This window comes from Thermobia domestica, chromosome 18 (genome assembly GCF_964235325.1).
Source record: "Thermobia domestica chromosome 18, izTheDome1.hap1.1, whole genome shotgun sequence".
NCBI lineage: Eukaryota > Metazoa > Arthropoda > Insecta > Zygentoma > Lepismatidae > Thermobia > Thermobia domestica.
The window spans coordinates 65,199,916-65,223,793 of record NC_137471.1 but is presented as its reverse complement, the minus strand read 5'-3'; the positions used below and the strand labels follow the sequence as shown (position 1 = coordinate 65,223,793).

Below are 23,878 nucleotides of genomic sequence, written 5' to 3'. Positions count from 1 at the left end.
CTCCTTTTAACAATTGCACATTCTATGTGTACGTCAGGATTTGATTTTGTGTATATTTTTTGCACACGATTGTACAAAAGTAGACTAAGCAAATATTTTTGTTAAATAAACGCTTCAGTAACATTATTTACATCATCTGATTTTACATATTGTTCATGAGTTGTTGGTGTAAGAATACATTATGACAGCTGGTTTTTGTGCAATAAACTACCGTGTTTCCTCAACATTTTTGTAAAACCCTACTCTGTAGCTACTATATCGTAGAAAGTGCATTTTTAACTTGTTCTATGCAAACTCTGAAGGGAAGAGTACCGTAAGTGACCATATTAACTCTCCAAAATACGCATCGTTGCACAGATATAGTACAGTATAATACCAGTTTAACGAAATTTTGGAAACCTCCGAAATTACAGTGAAATTTAGTTATACTGAAAATTAGGAAGTAGGACAAGAAAAGTAAAAAGCTAGTGAGAGACGATTCTTTCCTTTCCTCTGGCTTTTTTTTTTAATCCGACGCAGCCAATCCGTGTGAAATATAAAGTTACACGCAACATGAAGTTAATCACTCAGCATTTATTCATCTATTCACTGTGGAAAAATGAAATATTTTAAGTGTTATGTTCCACGACTATGCCACCTAGGCTAAAGGGGACGGTGATGATGAGAGATGAATGAAATGGTGGAATGAAGAAAGTGGGAGGAAACGGGAGAACTCCGAGAAAACCCACACACACGGTGTTTGTCCACCACAAGATTCACTTGGCGCAAGCTGGGATCGAACCAAGGACCCCATGCACCAGAGGTGAACGCTCTATCACTGAGCCAACATGCTCCAATTCACTGTGGAACTGTTTGATCTAAATAAAGATACGTATTCAACAATTTTTAAGAGGAAATGTTAAATTAGAGCATATATAATTAAAACAAATCTTACCATAATTCTAATTGATCTATAATATTTTATAATACGAAAGAATTATTTTAACTACAACTTAGTTCCTTATCTCTTCACTGGAAGATGCGCAAAGCTTATGTAATTGAATAATGCTCATTAGTTACTTTTAATTGTTATTCTGCTTGACCCCTCGCGTATATGAATGAAAAAAATGGCTACCATATTATCTGATTAATAAAATTATGTAATAAGGAAAAAAAATATTTATGAAATAAGATGAATTTCAATTATATTTTGAAATACTGAAGTTATTATAGGCAAATTCGTTATGCTGAAGTTCGAAATTTGTCAAAATGAAAATTTTCAACACATTAGGGAAAACGGAAGGGGCATAAAAATAATTTCGCAATTTCTGAACGTTTCGTTATACTGGCCTTTGTTACATAGACATTTCACTGTATTCCACGCAAAACTTCAACGTCTATTTTTAGGGTACATAAGCAAAATCTGAAGCAAAATAAAATTACATACATACTGAAAAAAGAAACAACTTCACCAGACATGTTTTAGTTATATAACTTCGACATTATACAATTTTCATCTCTTTCTCACGGCTAGTTTGGCATATCTTCCAGTTTCTATATGTCTTTCTTTCCCGAAGATGAACATTCTAAGTTTTGCTCGGAACTAGCACCATGCTAATGTTACAAATTTCACTGGTAAATTATTTATTAGTTAACTTCCGTGCGTTAACTCTTGTAGCAAAGTTTTCGAGTTTTTACGCGAGATTCACCTAATAAACTATTTCAGCTATTATTCCATTCGTTTGTGTCAAAAATCCATAAATGGACTGAAAAAACGAGTACTTTTGTTTTTTGCAACATAAAAATCACATAAATTTCTGTTTATCATCAAATAATTTTCTATGGATTGCTGTTAAGATTTAAGAAACTTATATTAGGGTTACTACCTCTGAATATTAGAACACTTAAATTCTTGTCGCCATGTTGCTTACTCCCAACTGTTTCTCGATTTCTACAATATCTGCAGTGCAGACTTAAGTTTCTGCGACTTGCTCAAAGTTGTTCAATACACAAACTCGAAATTACTTTCAGGTGCAAATGATCTTCTCATTGTTTATAAATTTAATTACTGTTACTTTTTTCTTTTTTTTAAATAGAAAACCGCAGTTTTAAAGTTAATGACCCCATATAGAAAGACAGTAACAATGAAATATTGATTGATTGATTGATTTATCTTTAATCTGAATGAATTCCTTGTAAAGGTTTATCTTTGTTTTATTGTATGTACAGAAACTTTTTCGAGGCCGGACTATAGGCATTTGGAAACCTTCGAATTTTTAGCGAGACAAAACACCCATGACATACGTCTAACAACAAAATCTTACAAAAAAAAATTCAAGTGACAATATACTAATCTTTCTGTATTCCAACCTAAAATTTTTAAGGGCATGGGCGAAACTTAACACACAAAGAAGACGACTACTATGTTACTACCACGCAAATATGTTTATTCATTGCAAATATCAACGAAATGACGGAAACAGTGTTCCCAAATCATCTTACTTGTTACAGGGTCCGTGATCTACTTGTCACAATTTTGGCCCTCTTCAGCATACTTTGAACGGACGTCTAAGTTCCGTAGCTTGGTCTCGATGTGACGGATAAACTGTGATGCAATTTTGGCTTCCCACCCCCCAAAATAGACGTCCGCAGCCAACGGAGACCAAAAATGTTATATAGGGCGTACCTCTGGGACATTTGGTGGATTGGTGTTTTGTGGCACGAATGGTATTGAGTGTGCCGTCAATCAGTTGTTTTCCTGGCATAATAACTGGTTGCGAGGTCTGGCGAAAATACATAGTTATCACTATGATGATGTGTGTTAATGAATTAAAAAAAAAAAAAAAAAAACCCTTCGGTAGACATAATTCGGTGTATATGCCGGCTGTGATTGCTGGACGATTCATTAACTGTATTGATGAATGGTTGGGTGACACCCTTTCGTGAAATGGCCACCCATACCATGCGCGCCGACTACGTGGGTCTCCGGAGCTCCGCACCCACACAAATAATCTTGTGGGTGCGGCGCACCCATGTGATTTTTAGTTTGGTCCCGGATTTGATCCCGCTTCTCTTGCGTTTAAGTCAGCCGTGTTACCGACTGAGCTTCGGCAGTCCCAACTTATCTTTATAGTACCGGTAAATTTTACTTTATCATAGCAGAGCCCTTTATGACAGTGTTCATAAAAGATTTTAACTAAAAATGAATCAATCAGATATCGAGACTTCCCTGAAAACATATACGTTAACATGTCTCTCCATTGATATGCACCCACATACATTTTGGGAAGTTGGCGCCGTTGACCCATACCACTACTTTCTTCTGAAACTTTTTCTTGTTTTTGTAGCGTACAGTAGTTGGGAGTTCACATAATATCGGAAGTATAGTATCCGCCATTTCCTGGCATTTCGTGTTCCCCAAATGAAATATACTTTTCATCATCTATGATTATCATTATGTCACGATGCAAAATGCCGCGAAAAGGCTTCCTACTTTTACCTGCTGTTGTAAATAGTTGCTTCTCCGTATACTTGCGTGCTTTTTGACTCTTGAAATGTTTCATACCCATTTTCTGCAAATTCCGAAAAAAAATGATCTTCTGGAGAGACGAAATTAGCCAGCAAATTTCTGACTACTCTCCCAACACTGTTTTCTGCTAGTTTCTTCAGTTTCCTCTTGTCAATGGGGGTAAGTTTGCCAGGACGGCCACATCTTAGCAAATCTTCAACCAGGAGACCATTTTGATACGAATTATGATTATATATATCGTATAACGTGAAAAGCTATCTTTCTGAAAATACTTGACGACTTCCATCACATGCAGTTGTCCGAGAAGATGATAGGCACGTCGTCGGAATGCAATTCTCTCTTCTTTTTTCAGCCGCATACTTCACATCTGCTTGCTCAGTACGGAGCTCACTACGCATTGCTCAATGTGACCTTGGTACAGCGAATATACTTTGTGTGTTAACTTTCGCCCATCCCCTTACTTTATGTTTCCACTACTTATGCTACTGTCTTCGACGGGGCAAACAATTACCAATTTCTATAAATGTATTAAAACACAAGACAGCAACAATACAAAAGAATCTCGTATTATTTTCGAAATTAAGTACACATACTTTAAACCAACTGCTCTACCTCTGAATTTATCGGATTAAGTTTGGGGTTTTAATATCGCAAATACTTAACATACATTTAGAATGCGCATGGATATTAATAATGTAAACACATTATACCAAAGAAATTTGACAGATGAAAGTTTACCGTTACAATTAATTTAATAATACAATTTTCTGTTAACTCGAATTGGTTTTTTTTTTTTTTTTTTTTTTTTTTTTTTTTTTTTTTTAAACCAGCATAGCTCTTTTGTTCTTATACAAAAAATATATTACATAAAGGAGGTAACAACGTAATTACATGGAACGATTTGAACGTTAGACTGACGGGGACGAACTCCGACCTGCAGCTTGCTGGACAGTCGCTAGTAGTCGAACTATTAGTGGAGACATAGCCAGCTTCTGTTTTTGGCGTTTTACTGTACAATTCCATTGTTGCCTTTTTGTTTTTAAGTACTCAACGAACATTTAAAAAAAATATACATAGGTAGAATTAAATGAAATGTAATCTTCCAGTTGAAAGTCTCATCATTATGCCCTTTTGGCCAAGGGAAACATGATTAAGGCAAGTGAATGATGATGGAAGATTTGGTGGAATGAGTATGTGGGAGGAAACGGGAGTATCCCGAGAAAACACACGGACACGATGTTGTTCACCACAAACTAACTTGGCCAGGATCGAAAAAAAAAATGAAATGAAATCTTTAAGTTTAACGTCCCACGGTTATGCCGGTTAGGCTAAAGGAGACAAATGATGAGAAATGAGTGAAATAGTGGAATGAAGATTAGTGGGAGGAAACGGAAGAACCCCGAGAAAACCCACGAGCACGGTGTTTGCCCACCGCAAAGTCCACACGGGGCCAGGGATCGAATAAGGGACTCCACCCACTAAAGGTAAGCGCTCAACAACTAAGCCACCGTGACCTCAGGAAAATTTTAAAAAATAAAAACACTAAATAAATAAATAAACGTATCTTTGGATTATCATCAGTATTCTCTTAATTCTTTGCCTATGCATGGGAAGTAAGTTTTATGAGCTATAATACAATATTTCTTTTTACTGATACATGTATCGTGTAAATTTACATAGTACTATAAATTTACATACCTGTACTTATATTCTTCTTTCCAGCTAGTAACAGTTATATGAGGTGGCGGTAATATTGATCGCAACAACTGAACCAAGTGAATTGTCTCCACCAAAGCTGTCCAAAAAAAAAAAAAAAAAAAAAAAAAAAAAAAAAAAAAAAAGTACATTAATACTACTTAACGAACATGCATATCCAAACATAAAATGGATTTATCCCGAAGTATTACGCGATTATTATTATTATTATTATTATTATTATTTATTCTTTCATATCATCATAGCAATGTTACATGAAATAATTTCGTAAGCTAATTCCTAATTAATAGGCATTCTAATGATGTAATTATTACAGTACATGGGAACTAGTTTTCCACAAAAGTACCATATTTATATGTTTAACCATTATCATTAATTGCATTTAGAAATAAACTTTATCTACACATTCTTTACAAACAATAAAATACTGGAAAAAGAAAAAAAAAATCCCTAAAGATATACCAAATTGACTTGATCCCTAGTCTTCCGTTGCAAGCGCTGCTATCGGCTGAAGGAATTCCACTCGCTTTCTCTCGCTTAGCAACAGCTGAACCATTATTGGCTCAACGCGTGGGTGGGTGAGGGTGTGAGCTTTAGTTCGCATTTTTGCCACGGCTCAAGACATTTTAGCAACACAATAGTATTCCTTATTTCCAATTATTTAGAAACACAAAAACTTTCTATTCTGATAACTTCCCAAACACTGATGCTAAAACACTACGATTCACATGTGTCTGTGAATTTTTGTTTTTTTTTTTTAAAAAAAAAAAGAAAGAAAAACTTTTCAGTCCTGAGATTATGCTTTGTTGGTTCATAAAGAATATTCTGGGATCACGTAAAAGGAAACTATGTTGCCTCATTAATTTCATGGCCATGTTACAATTTTAATCCTTTGAATGATGATTTACCAAATGTTGAACTGCAAGGATAAACAGTGCATTTTTCTTAGGGGTACATGTTTCGGTGGGCGACTGCACATCCCCGAAAAAGAAACTTTTCAATGATATCGTACTTACAAGAATCACTGAATCAAAATACCAATTTGTTACTTTATTTGCAACGTCAAATGGCGCTTTCAAAAGAAAAAAAAATAATAAATAATAGAAAGATAAAAGAAAAAAATAATAAATAATAGAAAGATAACTCTCAGAACGGTGGTGATATGACGTACACCATTACCTACGAAAAGTATATTTATTCTCTACCACTGACATGAGCTTCAACCATTCGACATATAGCAACGATCTCGAACTGTGATCCGCGAGCTATGCCCTTGCGGCCTTGTGCCACAAACACTATAGTTAAAAATTTCACACAGGCAAAGATTATATAAATAACAGATTATAATTATATAATTTAATCATCATCAGATTTAATACTAATAATCAGAAATATCATAACTTTTATAGATGCATTATTACGAGGGCTGTCCAGAAAGTACCAGACGTTTTGGCCTATCGCGGCAGTAGGCGAGGCTGGAGTCGCCATCTTGGTATCCGAACGTTGCCACACTCAGTCCACATCCAACTGTGGTAGCGTAAGGACTGACACTCTTACTGTGCTTTCTGTGACGTGTTACAATGTGCTGCGATATAAAAATCTCGCCTCTTGTGAGCTGCGTTCTGTGACTAGGTTTTTGTTGGCAAAAAAACCACAAGTCAATTTAAATCCACCGCCAACTGTGTGAAGTGAACGGACATGGAATAATGAGTGTATCTTTACGTCCATACACGGCCAAGCGTACCCGAGAGCTCTTGGATGGGAGGTGTTCGATTACCCACCATACAATCCGGATTTGGTGCCGAACGACTACCACCTCTTCCCAGCGATGAATATATGGCTCGCTACACAACGCTTTGATACTGACGCCTAACTGCATGTTGGTGTAAGCCAGTGGTTTGAAATCGCAGACGGTCTACCGCGAAACTATTGAAAAACTTGTGCCACAGTATATGATGAGTGCCTTCATTTGCGTGGCGATTATGTAGAAAAATCGCTTAAATCGCTTAAGAGTATACCTTTCAAATTTATATAATATCATTTGGTTTGTTTGTTCTGTTACTTTTTTTTTTATTTCAGAACGTCCACTACTTTCTGGACCGCCCTCGTATTAAAAAAAAATATACCAATGTAAAATTAGAGCAATCTCAATTAATACTATTTTAAAAATATAAGTATACCGGTATATGTTAAAACGTAATACAGGGTGTCTACTAATATTCCAAAATTATATTTCGTAACTTTTTCGTGACCTTTTCTTTACCAAATCATAAAATTTCCTTAACATTTTCAATAGCGAACTCGGTGCGAATTAGGCCGAATTTTCATCCATGCGATAGAAACGCACTTTGCTTGCGATTTGGTAGCGTCTAAAGCCGACCATAGGCATTTTTGGTGGCGAATTTTGATGTTTTATAGAACAAAATTTTCCAATCTGTACTTACATTTGCACAGTTAAAAAAAAAAAAAAAATGACCCAAACGCTAAATTTCGTGACCGATAGACATCCTGTAATATTTTATGTTTTATATATATATATATATATATATATATATATATATATATATATATATATATATATATATATATATATATATATATATATATGTGTGTATGTTTCACGTCTGTACCATGGTTAACTTCCATACAAAAATTTCAATTCATCTGAAAGTGGTACACGTTTTCCTTGAGGTCTTTCGATCAGGACTATTAAATAAGGTTGAAACTGATCGAAGGTAAGAATTAAATTACACCTCCTCCCAAATTAAAATTTAAAAGTTTTACGATTAGTTTCGTGAAAATACAGTTTTAAGTATTATCTTATTGTTTGGGACCGAAACTAAGTCAACAAGAATAAGCGCGTGAACACACCCCCTCAACTTAACTTCTGAAGTTTATCACCGTTACCTGTGGTTAAAATCGGTCATGGGTAAGGTATGAATTAGCTCTCCTCATAACATAATAAACAAATAAACATGCTTCATTTGCTTCTTCTATGAATTGCACCAATGTACAATTAATCATATCTCACAGATTATACGTACAGTCAGCGACAAAAGTTCTTTCAGTTTGGTAAAATTTATTTTGGGAATAATGGTGGAACGTACATAGTTTCACCGAGTTTCAAGGCTGGAATGTAAAGAAAATTATATTTTTAATTTACTGAAAACTGCCCTTCAATTCTGGTTATTTACGAAACTAATTTCCTCAAACGGAAAGAACTTCTGTCGCTGACTTTGCAATAATTTTTCAGTTAGAAATGAGATTAAGACAAAAGTTTACTTTATTCTTTCTTCTTTCATATATGTTAATTATCATATTTCGTCTCTGAATTACCTCCAATGAATTTACATTCAGCCTGCAAAATTAACGAACAAAAAATTTGCTATTAGTATTAGGTTGTTAAAGATTAAGAGAACACATGTAATTAATTATATATAAATATTCTACTTCTCTTGATTTTTTTTATTTACTTTGTTTTCATTTCTATACTTTTCTTTACGATACCAAAGTCTCAAGCTTTTGTGAAGAATGACGCCCCTCTACAAGTTCTATTGTATGTTGCCAATTAAATAAAAACTAAATTAATGCTGTCGATTTGTATTAGTTTCTTGCATTACTAAATTTCGAAACCGAAATGCTTTATTGAAAAACATAAATAAATAAACATACATACCTTTGTGAAGCGCTTCAGACTGTTTGCCGTATGGTTTACACATTGCAGGTTTGATGAAACTTTTCATATACGCCATATTCTGCACTATTTCACCAAACGTTTTCACAATTAATTCATTTTCTGTAAAAAGACAGTCAATAAAATAAGAGCGTATTTTATGCGACAGACAGACAACTGAACTTACATGACAAAGAATCTTCAAGTTTTCCGCATCCTTTTTTTTATTATTATTATTATTATTATTATTATTTAAGATAAACAAATTAGTACATAATCACAATTTTGGAATTGCATGATATTTTGAACAATGTTACAATAGAGGATGTTTCAATATGAATATCGGGATTTTAAGACTTTGCAGTATTTATTACATTTAATTATAATACATCAAATAAACGTGCAACTCAAAACAGTTTTTGCTATAAGTGTTCAATATGAGCACCATTCGTCACACGGCACACATCGAGTCGATAGGCGAGGAGGGCCCATAAATTTTCCGCCGGGATATGGAACCAAACATATTCAATTTAGGAAAAATCTCGTTGCAACTGTACCATCTCGTGGGGATTTGTTGACTCCCAAATGCGAATATTATGAGCGTACACATTGCCACTTAAGTGAAATGTCGATTCATCACTGAAGACGACACCATCTAGAAAATCTTCATCGTCATGCAACAACATTTCATTTGCAAAGTTGGCACGTAAACTGTAGTATGTAGAGTTTTGTAGCAACTTCAAATGGTAAGAACATATTTAATAGTTGTAAGCGTCTTCTTAAAATTCTACATACAGACGATTGCACTGTAACTACAGATTCAGTCTTTGCAAAATGTGAAAAACAAAAAGCTTTCTGCTCACTAGTCGCCACCTTTGGTATTAGCGCTTTCTAACGGCAGACAGAGGGAATAGTGCATGCGCATACGTGCGTAGAAAACTGAGTTGCTCTTTCATTCGATGTATTATTTATAATTGTAATAAATACAAAGCCTCAAGACCCCCTTATTCATTTTCAAACACTCTGTATAACGCAAAATTCTCCTTCTCAACTGTCTTTAGTTTCGACTCAGGTTGGAGAATGCCATCATGTTAAAATAAAAGAAAAGTCAAAACCGGTGGTGTGGTCCTGTAACCCAACTATTGCAGGCGAGATGGTGTGATGAGGAACAGCTTATACTGTAAAGACTGGTCTTCCATGACGCTTTGTGCACCCAACAACTGCATTGGATTCGATCGTGATATGGAGCCCATGTTAACAGAAGGTCTTGTCTTTCATAACTTGGATGTTACATAAGAACTTAAGGGCTCGAAAAAAAAATACTTGACTGAAAAGAGTGAAGGAGGCAACCAAGTTGACATTAGTGATATATTGGGTTGCATAACTTACACTTCCTGGAAACCGCAAAAATGACAGCTTGAAAACCAATAAAGATAGCCAACACCAGACTGAAAATAGGGCTCACAAGATGTGAATGTTGTGAGGATACTTTGTAAATTGTAGAATCCACTAGAGGAAAACAAAGATGGTAGTTAAAGCGCTGGATTTTATCGGAAAAACCTCTATCTCAAAATAGCCCACATTTTCATTACCTAAAATACAAACACAAACTAATAGAAGTATACCTGAATCAATACCAGTTGGAGAGCTTAATTAAAAGCAAACGCATACGTTTTGAAATTTAATAAATCCTTGTCAATGGTTCTATTATTGTACACTATAACTAACTGTTTAAGGCACAAAATTTGTATTTAGTGCTTACTAATACTGTTACAGTTCAGAACAATCTATGTTAGTTTGTTTCAAGTTTGACATACCTCATTAGCACTCTATTTGTTATGTGGACTTACAGTTTAGTAAGGAATCCGAATTGCGAACTTCATTGAAATTCAAACCCAACTCTACGATTGCAATAGTATTTACCTGATTATATTCCTAGGGATAGCAAAAGGCTTTCTAATATTTTGAATATTTAAGTGAGAATTTTGTCAAGGATCAAACAGGCTTAATACATGTTGTAAAAAAAATTACTTCATATGCTTCTACGGCTTACTCTCATATAAGTGGGCACTTACATTTCTATAACCTAATTTTCAAACTGACATCTAATTTAATAAACACTCTCTTATGTGAGGGGGCTTGAACAAAAATGTCTTCATTCTCCCTTAAGTGCACTTACAAAACTATTACCTATACTCAATAACTTATTATTATTATTACTTTACAGACGTATGTAAGCATTCTCCTTGGTACTAAGCTTGATGGGTCTTCAACCTCCTGCTCAAAAACCAGTTATACTGAAGAGTAAAAGCGTGAAATACTTCCTGCCGAACATGTACTAAGCCTCTGAAATATTTCAGTTTAACGCCCCACGGTTATGCTCTTTAGGCTAAAGGAGACATATGATTTATGAAAGTGAACAACTATGAAATTATTTTTTTTTTTTGCTCTCACACTGGGAATCGAACGCGGGACCACACTGACCATAGGCGTACACACTAGCCACTAGAACAGCGAGGAGAGCTCAGTATTATTCTAATCGTGATATATGTATTGCATCTATCAGTCCCAGTTGTATGGTTTAGGAATTCGATTTCTGGGTTTTCAGCATCTAAGGCCATGTTAGCCCAAGGATGACGTCTCTCGGTACTACCCAGAGAATTGGAGAAAGAAAGGAAGCGGCCTGGGACCATTGTTAAGTACAATTCCAACATTTGCCTGGTATCAATAGGAAAAACCTAGAAAACTTCACAGGATGGCTAGCTTGAAAAAGGCTTTTACATTTTTCGACCGAGTGTTCCCACCGGGAATCAAACCCGGAGTATGGTTTAGCTTTTAGATCTTTTCCAGTACCAAGGCTATACGAAAGTCAATGTGTGATCTTAACCAAATGTACTCGAACTGAAAATAAATTCGAGTATCGCGCATCAAACATAAGAATGCCGACCACTTAAAAACGAAGGACTCCTACGGAGTTCGAATCCCAGATCTCGACCTCAATCATACTCAAATACTGGAACACATTTCTGTATATTAATTACTCGAAGAAAATAATTCTTGAACAAAATACAAAATTCAATTATTTTACTGGTGTTACACACTTGAATCACTTTTCTATTTTATCTCATTCATTTAAATAGCAAACTTTCTCTTTTAGTCCTCCCGCTGTTCTAGTGGCCAATGCGAAGTTTGAACTCGGATTTTACCTTAAACTGTAAGTCCACGTCTCACATAGCCTCAGCTCTACTAAGGGACAGGAAACTCCAATCTATCTATTTTTCTTTGTTTTTAGTGATTTCTCATTTCAAGACTCCCTTGCTGTATCAAAATGCACTTACATTATAAACAATCAGTAGAGTCACGTGTGCACGACGTGAAGGAATTTGGTTTGTATGGCACGATATTTTCTCAATACTGAAACCGGAAATAGTAAGGATGGAAACTAAATGTATTCTCGGAAAATGTATCATCTTCCGAGAACTGATAAAGTGTCCAAGTGCTCTAAGTGGCAGTTATTTTCTTTTTCCATTACAGAAACAGAACAATATTAATATGTAACGGTTCACGAAATAATCCAGAGAAATAGGCCTGCTGAAAAAAAAAAAAAAAAAAAAGAAAAGCAAACAATTAAGGTTTGTGAAATATGGCAACAAAAATAAAACTCCACGATACATCATATAGGTAACAATATTGATGCAGACAGGCGTTAAATTACAAAATCATTACATATATATATACTGCCTTTTCCATTTAAATAACTCTTAGTAGCATTTTATAGGCAATGTTGCATTCCTCGGTGCAGGTTTAGGGAGGCATAATTATTATAGTTACAATTTTCTGCGCAAATTTCGTGACACCATAGCCTATTTAGAATTTTACCCAGACAACGCCGGATACTTCAGTTGCTAGTATATTTACGTTGGCAACGCCAGTTAATTTGTACCATGTGAGCATTAAATATGTTGTGACCAATAAAAAAGGTTTTCTTATATTAAAACTTTGTTAATACTCATATGAATCTCAGCTAGATGATACAGCAAGTAATAGATTATTGTCCGATGATAATTTTGTTTTATAATATGAAATTTTACTATCAGTTATGAAAAATCAGTAATCTATATTAACATCTGAAAGAATGTTTACCTTCTCTAGATGGTTCACTTGTATCTTCAATCTGTTCCTCAGTCTGTACGCCCATCTCCTGAAACATAACACAAAATTCTAAGTAAAGCCTTTCTTTCTTCTGGCACTGAGTTAGAAAACCCACCTCAAATACTTATAAAATCATAAACACACAGTAGTCTCAGTATATCTTTTATACGACACTGTTTGCAACATTAGGGAGCCTTTAACCTCAGCATTCAGATTGGAAATAGAAACTTAAAATAACGTTCTCCTGCTTGTTTTCTATATCCTTAAGAATCATTTTCAAGTAGAAGTCACGCATGCTACTTTTCTAAAAATATTTGTGAAACCAAAGATAAAATTAAAATTTGGAAATACATATATGCGTAACCATAATTTTACCCGTCATACTATAAAGATGTAGAAGTTTTATATGTACGCACTCTTAAATTTGATTTTAATGAGTGTGTGAGAGAGAGAGAGAGAGAGATGTCAAAACTCCAAATAAATTCGACAAAATGTAAGGTTTCGCAACAATATAATAAACTTAGTTTTAATAAGCAACACGTTAATATTTTTTATCATTCCAAGCTCTTTCGGTCGAAATATTGAAAACTGTGACCATTTAGTTTTTATACCACATTCTAGAAGCAAGCATGTGAGATGTCGTTTAATTTATAATAAATTACAAACTCTTACACGACATATTCTATTTGTAATAAATTAAAACTCATGTAAGATAAAACTTTTTACTCAATTAATATACGTGGGTTCTTGGTCTCTAAATCGTACTATGTAACTTTATTTAAAAAATAACTTGTCATTTTCGTTACTATATGTTTCAATTTTTATGGTTGCTTGCTTGTACGTTCCAGAATTATTAAGGAAAAAACAATGGTGACATACCAAAGACACTGAAAGATTTGCTGTGGAAAAAGAAACATGGTTTGATCAACAACAGCAAAAAAAATGAGCTACTTTGTGTAAATTAACGAAATATACAGATTCGCTACATATGAAGAGTTTATAGCGTACTTCTACTACGGGTATTTAATGTGGCGCATAAATCTTAATTTACTACCTTGCGGCATTTCACATCAAATTAACACAGCTCCTAATCTAATTCATCGATTTGTAGGTTGCCTGAGAACATTCATACAAACGAAGTTACCAGCATTCTAAAAATACAAAGTATTTTCATTTATCTTCAACAAAATGGTTGTTTGGTTTGGAGCTCAGTGACCCTTTCTGCACTGAGATTATGATGAGACGTGCACCAACAGCTTAAGGTGGAATCCGAATCACACGAACTGCGACTGGGAATCGAATTCGGGTCTCCCGCGCAGACATCTTAACCGTATAGCAACGAGGAAGCCTTCAACAAAGTGAAATCGTAACTTCAGTTTTAATCGATGAAGATCTAAGCAGAAGCCAGTGTTGATGTCAAGTGGTTGTTTCAGATATGAAAACAAGAAGTGGTCGCTGAAGAGAAGGTGCATGTGCTTTCTTCCACCACCCAGAAATTGGAGAGGTGGAGTGTTCGCTGAATACGTATCCAAGATACATTAACTCACATTTTGATTCCTGGAAAAAGAATTTTAGGAAATCCAAAAATGGATCAAAAGATTGCAATCTTGGCCAAACTTAGTTTTGGATCAGGGGCCACAGAATCTTTGAACAGCCCCTAAATCGAGTTTTCGTATTTTCTACGGAATAAGCACATCATACTGGGTTAAGTGATAGTTTGGGTTTTGTATTCACTATATGTAGCTCCCCAGATATAAGGCGTACAAGAAAATTTTTGATTGAAACATTGGATTTTTGATCCAAAAAGTGGCCGTTGACAGGCAGTGATCGCTTGACAGGAACAGTCGTTAAGACTGTACATACATACACAGATAATGAAGACGGTACATAATAATAGTACTGAGCCACGAAGTTATCTGTTCGGGAGCACGATAGTTCAGTGGCAGAGCGCTCACCTCTGGTGTGAGAAGTTCTTGGTTCGATCACAAGCCAAGCGAGTTGGTGATGAACATCGTCTCCATGAAGTTCTGTCGGATTCTTCCGTTTCCTCCCGTATTATCGTTCCACCAATTATTTCATAATCGTTCACTTACATTAATTATCATTTTACTTTATAGCCTACAGGATATAATCGTGAAAAGTAAAACTAGAAATTTCATTTCACAGTTACCTGATTTCGAAGATCTGTAGGATCAATAAATATAATGAAAATATATCATCTTAATGTCTTTTGTTATTACGTTCACGTTTCTTATATTTCATTTATAACACAAAGTAAAGGTTTCCAATTTGCTGTTCTTTCCATTATACATGTATCTGCCATAATATAACATGGCGTGCAACGTATTCTTTTGTCTCTAATGGGGCGTTTACACTTGGTCGATTTAGTCGCACGACTAAATCGACTCGCTGCATTTGCCACTAAATCGAAGCAACTAGACCGAATCAGATCGATGGATGTGTTCAATTATTTCAACCACAGAAAATAGAACGTCTTTCAATTCAGTTAACAGCGATTAGTCGCCTTCAGTCAACAAGCGATTAAGTTGAAGTCCCGTTTACACGGTCGATTAAGTTGAAAGTGACGTCAATTCAACTGAATCGAACGCAAATCGACTAAGTGTAAACGCCCCATAACTCTGCATAGTCAGTTTTCAAGCTTAGTCAAAAGCGTTTTGAAATTTAATTTCTGATTTTAGGTTCCACGATCATGCCCTTTAGGTTAAAGAAGACGGATGACTAATGAAAATGAACGGTTACAAAATAACTGGTGAAATCACGACTGTGGGAGAAAAATGGGAGAACCCACAGACACAATGCTGTCCATCACAAACTCGTATGGCCGGAGATCAAAGCAGTGGCTTCATGCACCATAGATGAGTGACGTATCACTAAGCCACCATGAATCAGTCCTCTATTTGCTTGAAAACAATCCATTGTCATCCTGTACTTATACTGAGGGGGAAAAAAATATACGACACTGTTTATTCTCCCAGTCTTCAATGCTACAAGTCTTTTCATCCTTGTGTTACACCTTGTTTTGTATTCACTTTTTGAGCTTCTTCGTGGCTAAGCGGTTCGCGTACGCGCCTTTGGCGTGGGAGACCCGGGTTCGGTTCCCGGCGGGAGCTCATGTTCGGATTCCACGTTAATCAGTAGGTCCCGTCTCATATAGCTTCGCTGCTGAAAGGGACGTTAAATTCAAAATCAACTCAACTCTTATTAACTTTTTGCTTATCTTTATCGGTTGTTCCATATATTATTGTTTTTTCTTGCATATACAGATCAGCAGCGTTCTGAATGTTACCCACAAGGTTACTGTTAAACGTAGTTGAATATGCTCCCGCGAGCAATATCATTTTTTTTTTTTAAATTCTTATTACTTTTTCATTATTATTATTATTTATAATATGAAATACGTACAACTCTGGAAAATGTAATTAAAATTAAAAGAGTTAATTTTAGATTTAGGTTATTGTATCTCAATAACCATAGTGTTTGACATCATCTTAATGCTATAATGAAAGCTTGATTTTTAGCATTTATCTCACCTTAACAGGTGGGAAGTTTTAAAGACCGTTTTTGTTGACCAGGAATGATATATATTTTGTGTCTCTATGAATTTGCACTATAGGCCATCAATGGTATCAATTGTTTCCTAATACTTCATGCTTGTTTTGCTTGGAAACTGAAATGTACTGTTTATTGATATTAATTTGATATCTTCACAGTTTTGTTGTAAAACTTTTATATATAATTCATAAAACTTGGTTTTTCGTCCGATTCAATTCCTAAGTAGTTCGTGTGATTCACTCTCTGGTGTTTTTACCATCAATATTTAGGGTTGAGCTTTTAATAAAATAAAAAGCTTTGTTTGTCGTTTATTGACAATTGTTCAAGATTTGTAACACTTTGTTATTCTTCTCGTTCTCTTTTACTTTCCGCTCCAGTAAGTATTCATGCATCATCAGCATAGGTTATTATGTATTTGATTTCCATCATATTTTCATACTGTAGCAAGCATGATAGTCCCCCTCTCCCCGTAAAAAAAAAAAAAAAAAAAAAAAAATAGTTATCCACATAGGGCTACAAACACGTGACTGTCCTCAATTTGTTATTTTCTCAATTTTTCCTATTATTCCTTCTAGTATTGCCTTCTATTTTGACAATAGTCCTTCAAAGTCCCGAGAAATGTACGTTTCTTCTTGTTTCAAATAAATATGGGAGCCTGTTACCGTCTCATTCTGTGCACGTAGCTGCGGTAATTCAAATGGCGTTGGTGGTCAACAAAGTATTTTATTTATAATAACAACAATAAAGGCAATGACATTGCGTATGAGATGCATGGAAATTAGTTAAATACAGGATGTTTCAAAACAACATCGACATCGTGTAGGAGGTGATTCCTGACACCAAGACAAAAAGTATAGACCAATCTGGTGCAGAAATCCGTCATTTCGGAGTTATAGGCTTCCGAAAACATGAAAAAATTAACTTTAAAGGTCCATAGCTCCAATACTATGGGAAGTACTCACATCAACAATTTTTTTTAGAGGTAGTTGGTGAGTACTTCAAATTATATACCCGTAGCCAAACTCTCTCTATAAAAATGTTGCGTGAGTACCGTAGGATTCTGCAACATGTATTTTTGGATAGCGCACATATTAGTTCCTAAGTGAAGTTTTGTTCTGACTACGGCAGGTCAAATAGTACTGGAGCTATGGACCTTTGAAGTTAATTTTTTCATGTTTTCGGCAGTGTATAACTCCGAAATGACGAATTTCTGTATCTAGGTTGGTCTACCTTTTGTCTTATCTTGGTATCAGGAATCAGCTCCTAAACGTTGTTGTTTTGGAACACCCTGTATAATAGATGATCTGTACAGATCTGTATATGTAAGTAAAGTAAAATGATAGTGGAAGAGTTACTTAACTCATTTTACAGACCCTCGGCCACACTGATTCACATGTCTGAGTCTAATGTTCTTTTGGGAAATCACTGCACTATATGAACTTCTAACATACACTATTTGCCTTTCACTTCACTACACTGGATGGCCTTTCCTCTTCGCAAGTCTTTGATTATATTACTAATCATTAATGGATTGTTCCAATTAATTCCATGTTTGTTGAAATTAAGCGTACCTTTTTAGCACCAAGTCTATGCATATGTGAGACGTAGACCTACGGTTTAAGGTAGAATCCGAATCGCCGTAATGTGTTCAAGAATGATCTACGGAAGTCGTACCCGGAACCACAAGCACCAAACTCGAGCGCCCTAGCCACTACACAGCAGAGAAGGTTCAATGTATTGCTGCTGTTTTATTTTATTTTGTTTTATTTATTTACTCGTCTTTGTCAGCTATTTTGTTCGGTATCATCATCTAGATCATCTGGTACGAGTTTGCCTTTAAGAGTAAGCGGGAGTATTGTACCCTCCCGTCTTTTCCCAAAATCGCGAGTGCACTTACTATCTTCATCACCAGTTCATTTGGATTCTCCAAAAATTTTGCAGTAAGCCCTTTCTTAACGAAGTTCAGCGAATTTATTGTCTTTGTTTCCCTCAATTTCTTTTATGACTTTGATGTAACATCTAACACCATATCTACTCCGTTAAGTAAAATACGTAATGTACACTTCGCTGATTTTTGCCAGCCAAATGCTCAATGTCATGTCGGTGCCATATTGGAGTTTTCTAGTTTAGGGATTCCCCAACTAACTTTTGCTGAAGGTTGTTAATATCAGTGTCATCCTTGCTAGAACTTTCAGACTGCCAGGAAACTAACGAATTAACATCACAATTTTAAGACCAGAGCAAAAATGTAAAAAAAAGCAGTTGCAAACTTGGGCATTATTCTAAATTTGCATGAAAGAACACTGTCAATTTACGAGAAAGTTTCTTTCTTTTTTCTTTTTTTTTTAATTTTTCACTCATTTATTTGTTATTTTCAATTATTTATTCCTCGAAGACAGAGTAGTTATTGCACAGGAAACTATATGTGAGATCGAAGTGAATCATATAGGATATTTACTCAAGCAAGATTCTTCCATGTAATGTTCATTTTATGGAAATTCAATTCCATCCTGCTGATTTTATTTAAGCTTGAAAGTAAAAAAAAAAAAAAAAAAAAAAAAATCAATTTAACTCAGTATTACGAATTCATTCTTGGTATGAACAAATGAAATATTTATTTACGTACAGGGTCTCCTTCTACACGTCATCTAGAAATTTTTGATTTTCTCTTGTACTTTGTGATACAATACAAAACGTAAAGTTCAAGTTAAGTTTGTGCATCCATCTTTGAATCTAAATATACATATCAATTTTATTTTTAGTGACTAATACTTTTATCCCTCCACCAAGTGCATCGCAAGATTTATTTTTAAGAGTGGCAAAGAAGTGCAATTCCCAAAAATTATCTTTGCAGTACTAAAGTAAAGAAAAACTTCCGTCTGAGAAATAATGACTAATATATACTAAAGATTTGTTTTCGAATTTTATGTAAAAAATATTTTAATATAAACCTAATTTTAATGAAAACAGCCTTCTCTTATATTCAAACTATCTCAAGAGCAATATTCTACCTTTTTTGGAAGCGAAGTTATGAATACGTCCACGTCCTCAAGCAGCTTATCAAAATCCTTGTAAATCTGAGATGATCGGGTTAGTTCAGAAGCTGTGTTGATTTGCCGTGGTGTCGCCCCCTGGTAGTAAATTAAGATTTATGCACCTCATTAAGTAATAGAAAGATATTAACTTGTGTATTGGGTTCATTTTACACACAATAGTACACATTTTTTTTATGGTTACTGATTAAACCATTTTTTATAATGTTATTACCAAACATATGTTCCCATGACAAAGTTTATATTTTTACAAAGATTTTTTTACGAAACTATTTTTTTAATAATTCCGAAACTACAAACGGATATCAATAGAAGTTTAAAAAAAATATAGTTGTAATAAAGAAATTCCGAAGCGGAAATACAAGATGAATTACTTAATACAAAATCGTGAATGCACAGTTAGAACACTAGAAAAAAGTAATTACGAGCTCTTTCGCTAAAATTCTTTATGACACGGAGAAGACTACGTTAGGGGGAAAATGAAACAAATATTATTAAAGAACAGAAAAGGACAAAAAGGGTCCAGTTGAACGCCACATTGAAAAGCAAAGTCACTTGGTTCCGTGATGGTGTTAACAGGCTGAAAGTAAGTGAGCTTAGTGGAGGGAGAAAGGTCAAACTAATGGGACGGGTATGTCGGTAGGAGTCCAAAAAAGCGAAAGAATACGTAAAAAAATAATAAATATATAGGAAAAACAGACTGAAAAATGGCAATTAATGAAGAAACTAACAAACGTACTAATCCATCTATATACATAAAAAAAGTGAGTTGTTGAGTTTAACCTTCCTTTCAGCAACGAGGCTATATGAGACGGGACCTACTGATTAACGTGGAATCCGAACCACATGAGCTCCCGCCGGGAATCCAACCCGGGTCTCCCACGTCAAAGGCGCGTAGATTAACCGCTTAGCCACGAAAGTGCTCAATACATAAAAGTGAGTGAGTGTGAGTGTTTATGAGCTCAAAACCGAATAACTACTGAACAAAGGATAATTTGCGGCATGGGGAGTGAGGATAGGGGGCTCGAAGGGATGTCATGTAAAAACAAAAGAAAATGACCAATATTAGTTTCCGGAGTTGTTAAGATGAATAGCGACAATTTAGATGCCCTTTAAGTCCAAATTCATTCTTTATTAGCACGGGAATAACGGGAGTTGAAGGGGTTACATGTAAAAATAACCGATGATGATTGATATTCTTGTCCAATTCAGTTTTCGTGGTTGCTTATATGAATAGTGGCACCCGATGCCGTTCTCAAGATGATGAGAAGGGCTGACATTACGGATTTTCGTCATTACTCATTCATTGTAAAGTGTATCGTAATGGGGGAAAGGTTCAAGAACTTTGCATAAACCCATTCCCTCGTTCGAAGAAGGGATATTTCAGCTAGTGAGTAAATAATAGTAATTAAAAATAAATAAATAAAAATAATAATAATAATAATAATACTTTCAGCCTGGGTACAATATCGTGTGACCGAATAGCTGCACGTGATCGAGCATCCTTACATGGGGAGGCTCACCTGGTCCTCAACTTTTCTGTTCCGTAATTCTTCTTTTCTTTACCGTCTATTTGTTTCCCTCCCTAATGAAAAGTTTTAACGAAAGCGCTCATTGTGTACTTTTTTAGCGTTGTGATTATATCAAATACGGTAAATTCATTTTTATATAGATTACAGCATTGTAGTTTTATATTAATACCACACAAGGCCAGGAATTGAACATTAGGTGAAAAAATGTTATACGTACTCACTGCTGTCTTTAATAGCTTCTGCCAGGTTAACCTATTTTATGTGAGTTTGTAATTAATTACAAATACCTCATACGTGCCTGCACAACGAAAAGGTAGGTTTCGGTGTATTAAGACTAATAGTGGGGTAAAACCTGACGTGATTGTCACTTGTCAATGAGCCGTTGTCAATATAACGAAACACTTTCATTCTACAGGGTGTCCGGAAATACGCGCAAAAGCTTTGAACTGTAAGTACAAAAGAAATGAAACCGGCATCTAGGGAAGACTTGTATGTAGATAATTTGGGAATAAGACATGTGAAGCGAGGTTAGACATTCGTCCTCACGAATGCCAGAAATTGATGGGATTTCTTTTTTACGAGACTTAAAAAATCACGAATTAGAGACAGGTGTGGCATTGTTTGTGGACAAATGGGAATGTTAACGGGTAAGCTTGATGGGAACGTATCGTTTGAAAAAAGAAGCTTTGGCACGAAGCACAAACATCTCATGGCCGTGATAATGGCGTGCCGTAAAAGACACGTATTTTCCGGCATTATAGCGTAATATGGAACAATGTCGATGCCAGACAGTGTCAACACATGTGGCTAGTCACCAACTATCTTATCCTCGTAGTGACTTCCACAACGATTTGCAAGTTTCTTCTTTGTAACAGTCTATCTGTAGAATAGTTGGTGGACAGCCACTTGTATTGACACCATCAGGCTATCACCCACTCAGTCTACCCTTAACATTTTCATTTGTCCACAAACAATGCAACACCTGTCTCCAATTCATGATTCTTTAAGTTTCGTAATAAAAAAATAAATAAAAATAATAAATTAATAAATTTTAAAAATCATCACCGTGTATTTGTAACATTCTTGAAGACCAATATTGAATTCTCTCTCCCTGATTTATATTTCAAAAATATCTACAGACACAGGCCTTCTCTGGGTACTAGTTTAATTTCATTTGCATTTATGGTTCAAAAGTTTTGGTGCTCTAAAGGGTTTTGGGTCGCGCGATCTTATGGACACCTTGTAGAACAAGTACAGTGTTACAACACACTTACGTGAAGGAGTTTGGTGAGCTAACACATTATCCAAATATCCTAATTTTAAACAATGTTGGATGCTGTGTAACAGGAGTAACGGATGTAATTTAACATATTAAAATCGGAAATGGTTGATTTCTATCACTTTCGGTTTGAATATCACCTTGAACCTATCCTTAACTTTTGACCTTCACCCTAGCCAAAGCTGATGGTAATCCATCAAATAGTTCTCGAGATTTGTGCTTTTCGGGTCAACAACAGAAATGGGCTAATATGCGAATATTAATACATAACTCTGACGAATCGTGAATTAAATTTATAAGTACAGTAGTATGTGCATCATTGTTAAGATTGTATGTCTCTCCGTTATAAGACAAATAATAGGTACGGGCACTGGATAAAATATGAACACCTAGCTGTGAAGAAGCCTGCAGTCGCCCTCGTGGCAAATCCACAACACCCACCATAGACACCTACCACCTAGTGGCGAGAAAGGCGATGGTATAAGGGTTGCATGTGATCATTCTGCTATCCGTCAAATATGGTCATGTCAGACCTCTCGGACTTCGACAGAGGCATGATAACATGAATTTTCGCTTCGCTGGAACCTCTGTGACAAAAACAGCCACAGTTGTTGGTGTAGCAAGGAGCACAATATCAACTGATATGACAGTCTACAGACAACATGGAAAGCCATCATTGGCTAAGCAGAACAGTAGGTCAAAATCAATGTTAACCGGCCGGGGTCGACGCGTATTAAAATTGAATAGCAGCCCGGAAGCACAAGGCAACAGTATCCCAGATAACCGTAGAGATAAACAACCGCTTCCAGAACCCTTTATTAATCAAAACCATTCGAAGGGAACTGCATGCTGCGAATATTCATGGCAAGGTTGCCATCCCAAATCGTTGCTGACTCCACGTAATGCAGTAAGGTGTGCCAAAAATTAGACACATCAGTGGGGACGTATGATATGGTCAGACGAATCTTCCTTCACGTTATTTCAAACCAAAGGACGTGCTTATGTGTGGAAAACCCCTGCAGAAGTATTTCATGTTGATTGTCTACTGTGAAACATGAAGGGGGCTCTATAATGGATTGGGAGGGGAGCGATATCATGGCATGAAGTTGGGCCAGTGGTCATCCTGCGTAGCATTACTGCAGCATTCTGGGCAATCATTCCAAGGTTCAAACTGTGTTTCGTGATGAACGCCCCTAAGATGACAACGTCCCTATACACAATGCTTTGTGTGTCGTGAATGGTTTAATGAGCACGAGAATGAGGCAGAACATCCATTTGGTGTCCTTAGTCCCCAGATCTTAACATCATTGAACCTTCGTGGGATATTTTGGAGGATCAGGTGCGTTATTTCCGTGCGAACCGCACAGGACCTGTATTTACCCATCCCTCGTA

General features: G+C 35.6%; 1 protein-coding gene across 7 annotated transcripts in view; it reads right to left on the bottom strand.

Annotated features, from left to right (window-relative positions):
* The window catches only part of LOC145675541 (uncharacterized), an 84,096-nt gene that overhangs the window by 22,714 nt on the left and 37,504 nt on the right, over positions 1–23,878 (bottom strand). For 6 of the 7 annotated variants that reach the window (XR_014129147.1, XM_081746035.1, XM_081746036.1 and 3 more), the window contains exons 6-9: positions 19,634–19,753; positions 13,041–13,098; positions 8,901–9,020; positions 5,207–5,303 (exon numbers count right to left, since the gene is read on the bottom strand). Coding sequence is in view for 6 of the 7 variants with exons in the window: in XM_081746035.1 (XP_081602161.1) it covers positions 5,207–5,303; positions 8,901–9,020; positions 13,041–13,098; positions 19,634–19,753 (395 nt within the window). In the remaining variant the exon portion in view is untranslated. The remainder of the gene's footprint in view (positions 1–5,206; positions 5,304–8,900; positions 9,021–13,040; positions 13,099–19,633; positions 19,754–23,878) is intronic. The other variant, XM_081746037.1, reaches the window with a different exon arrangement.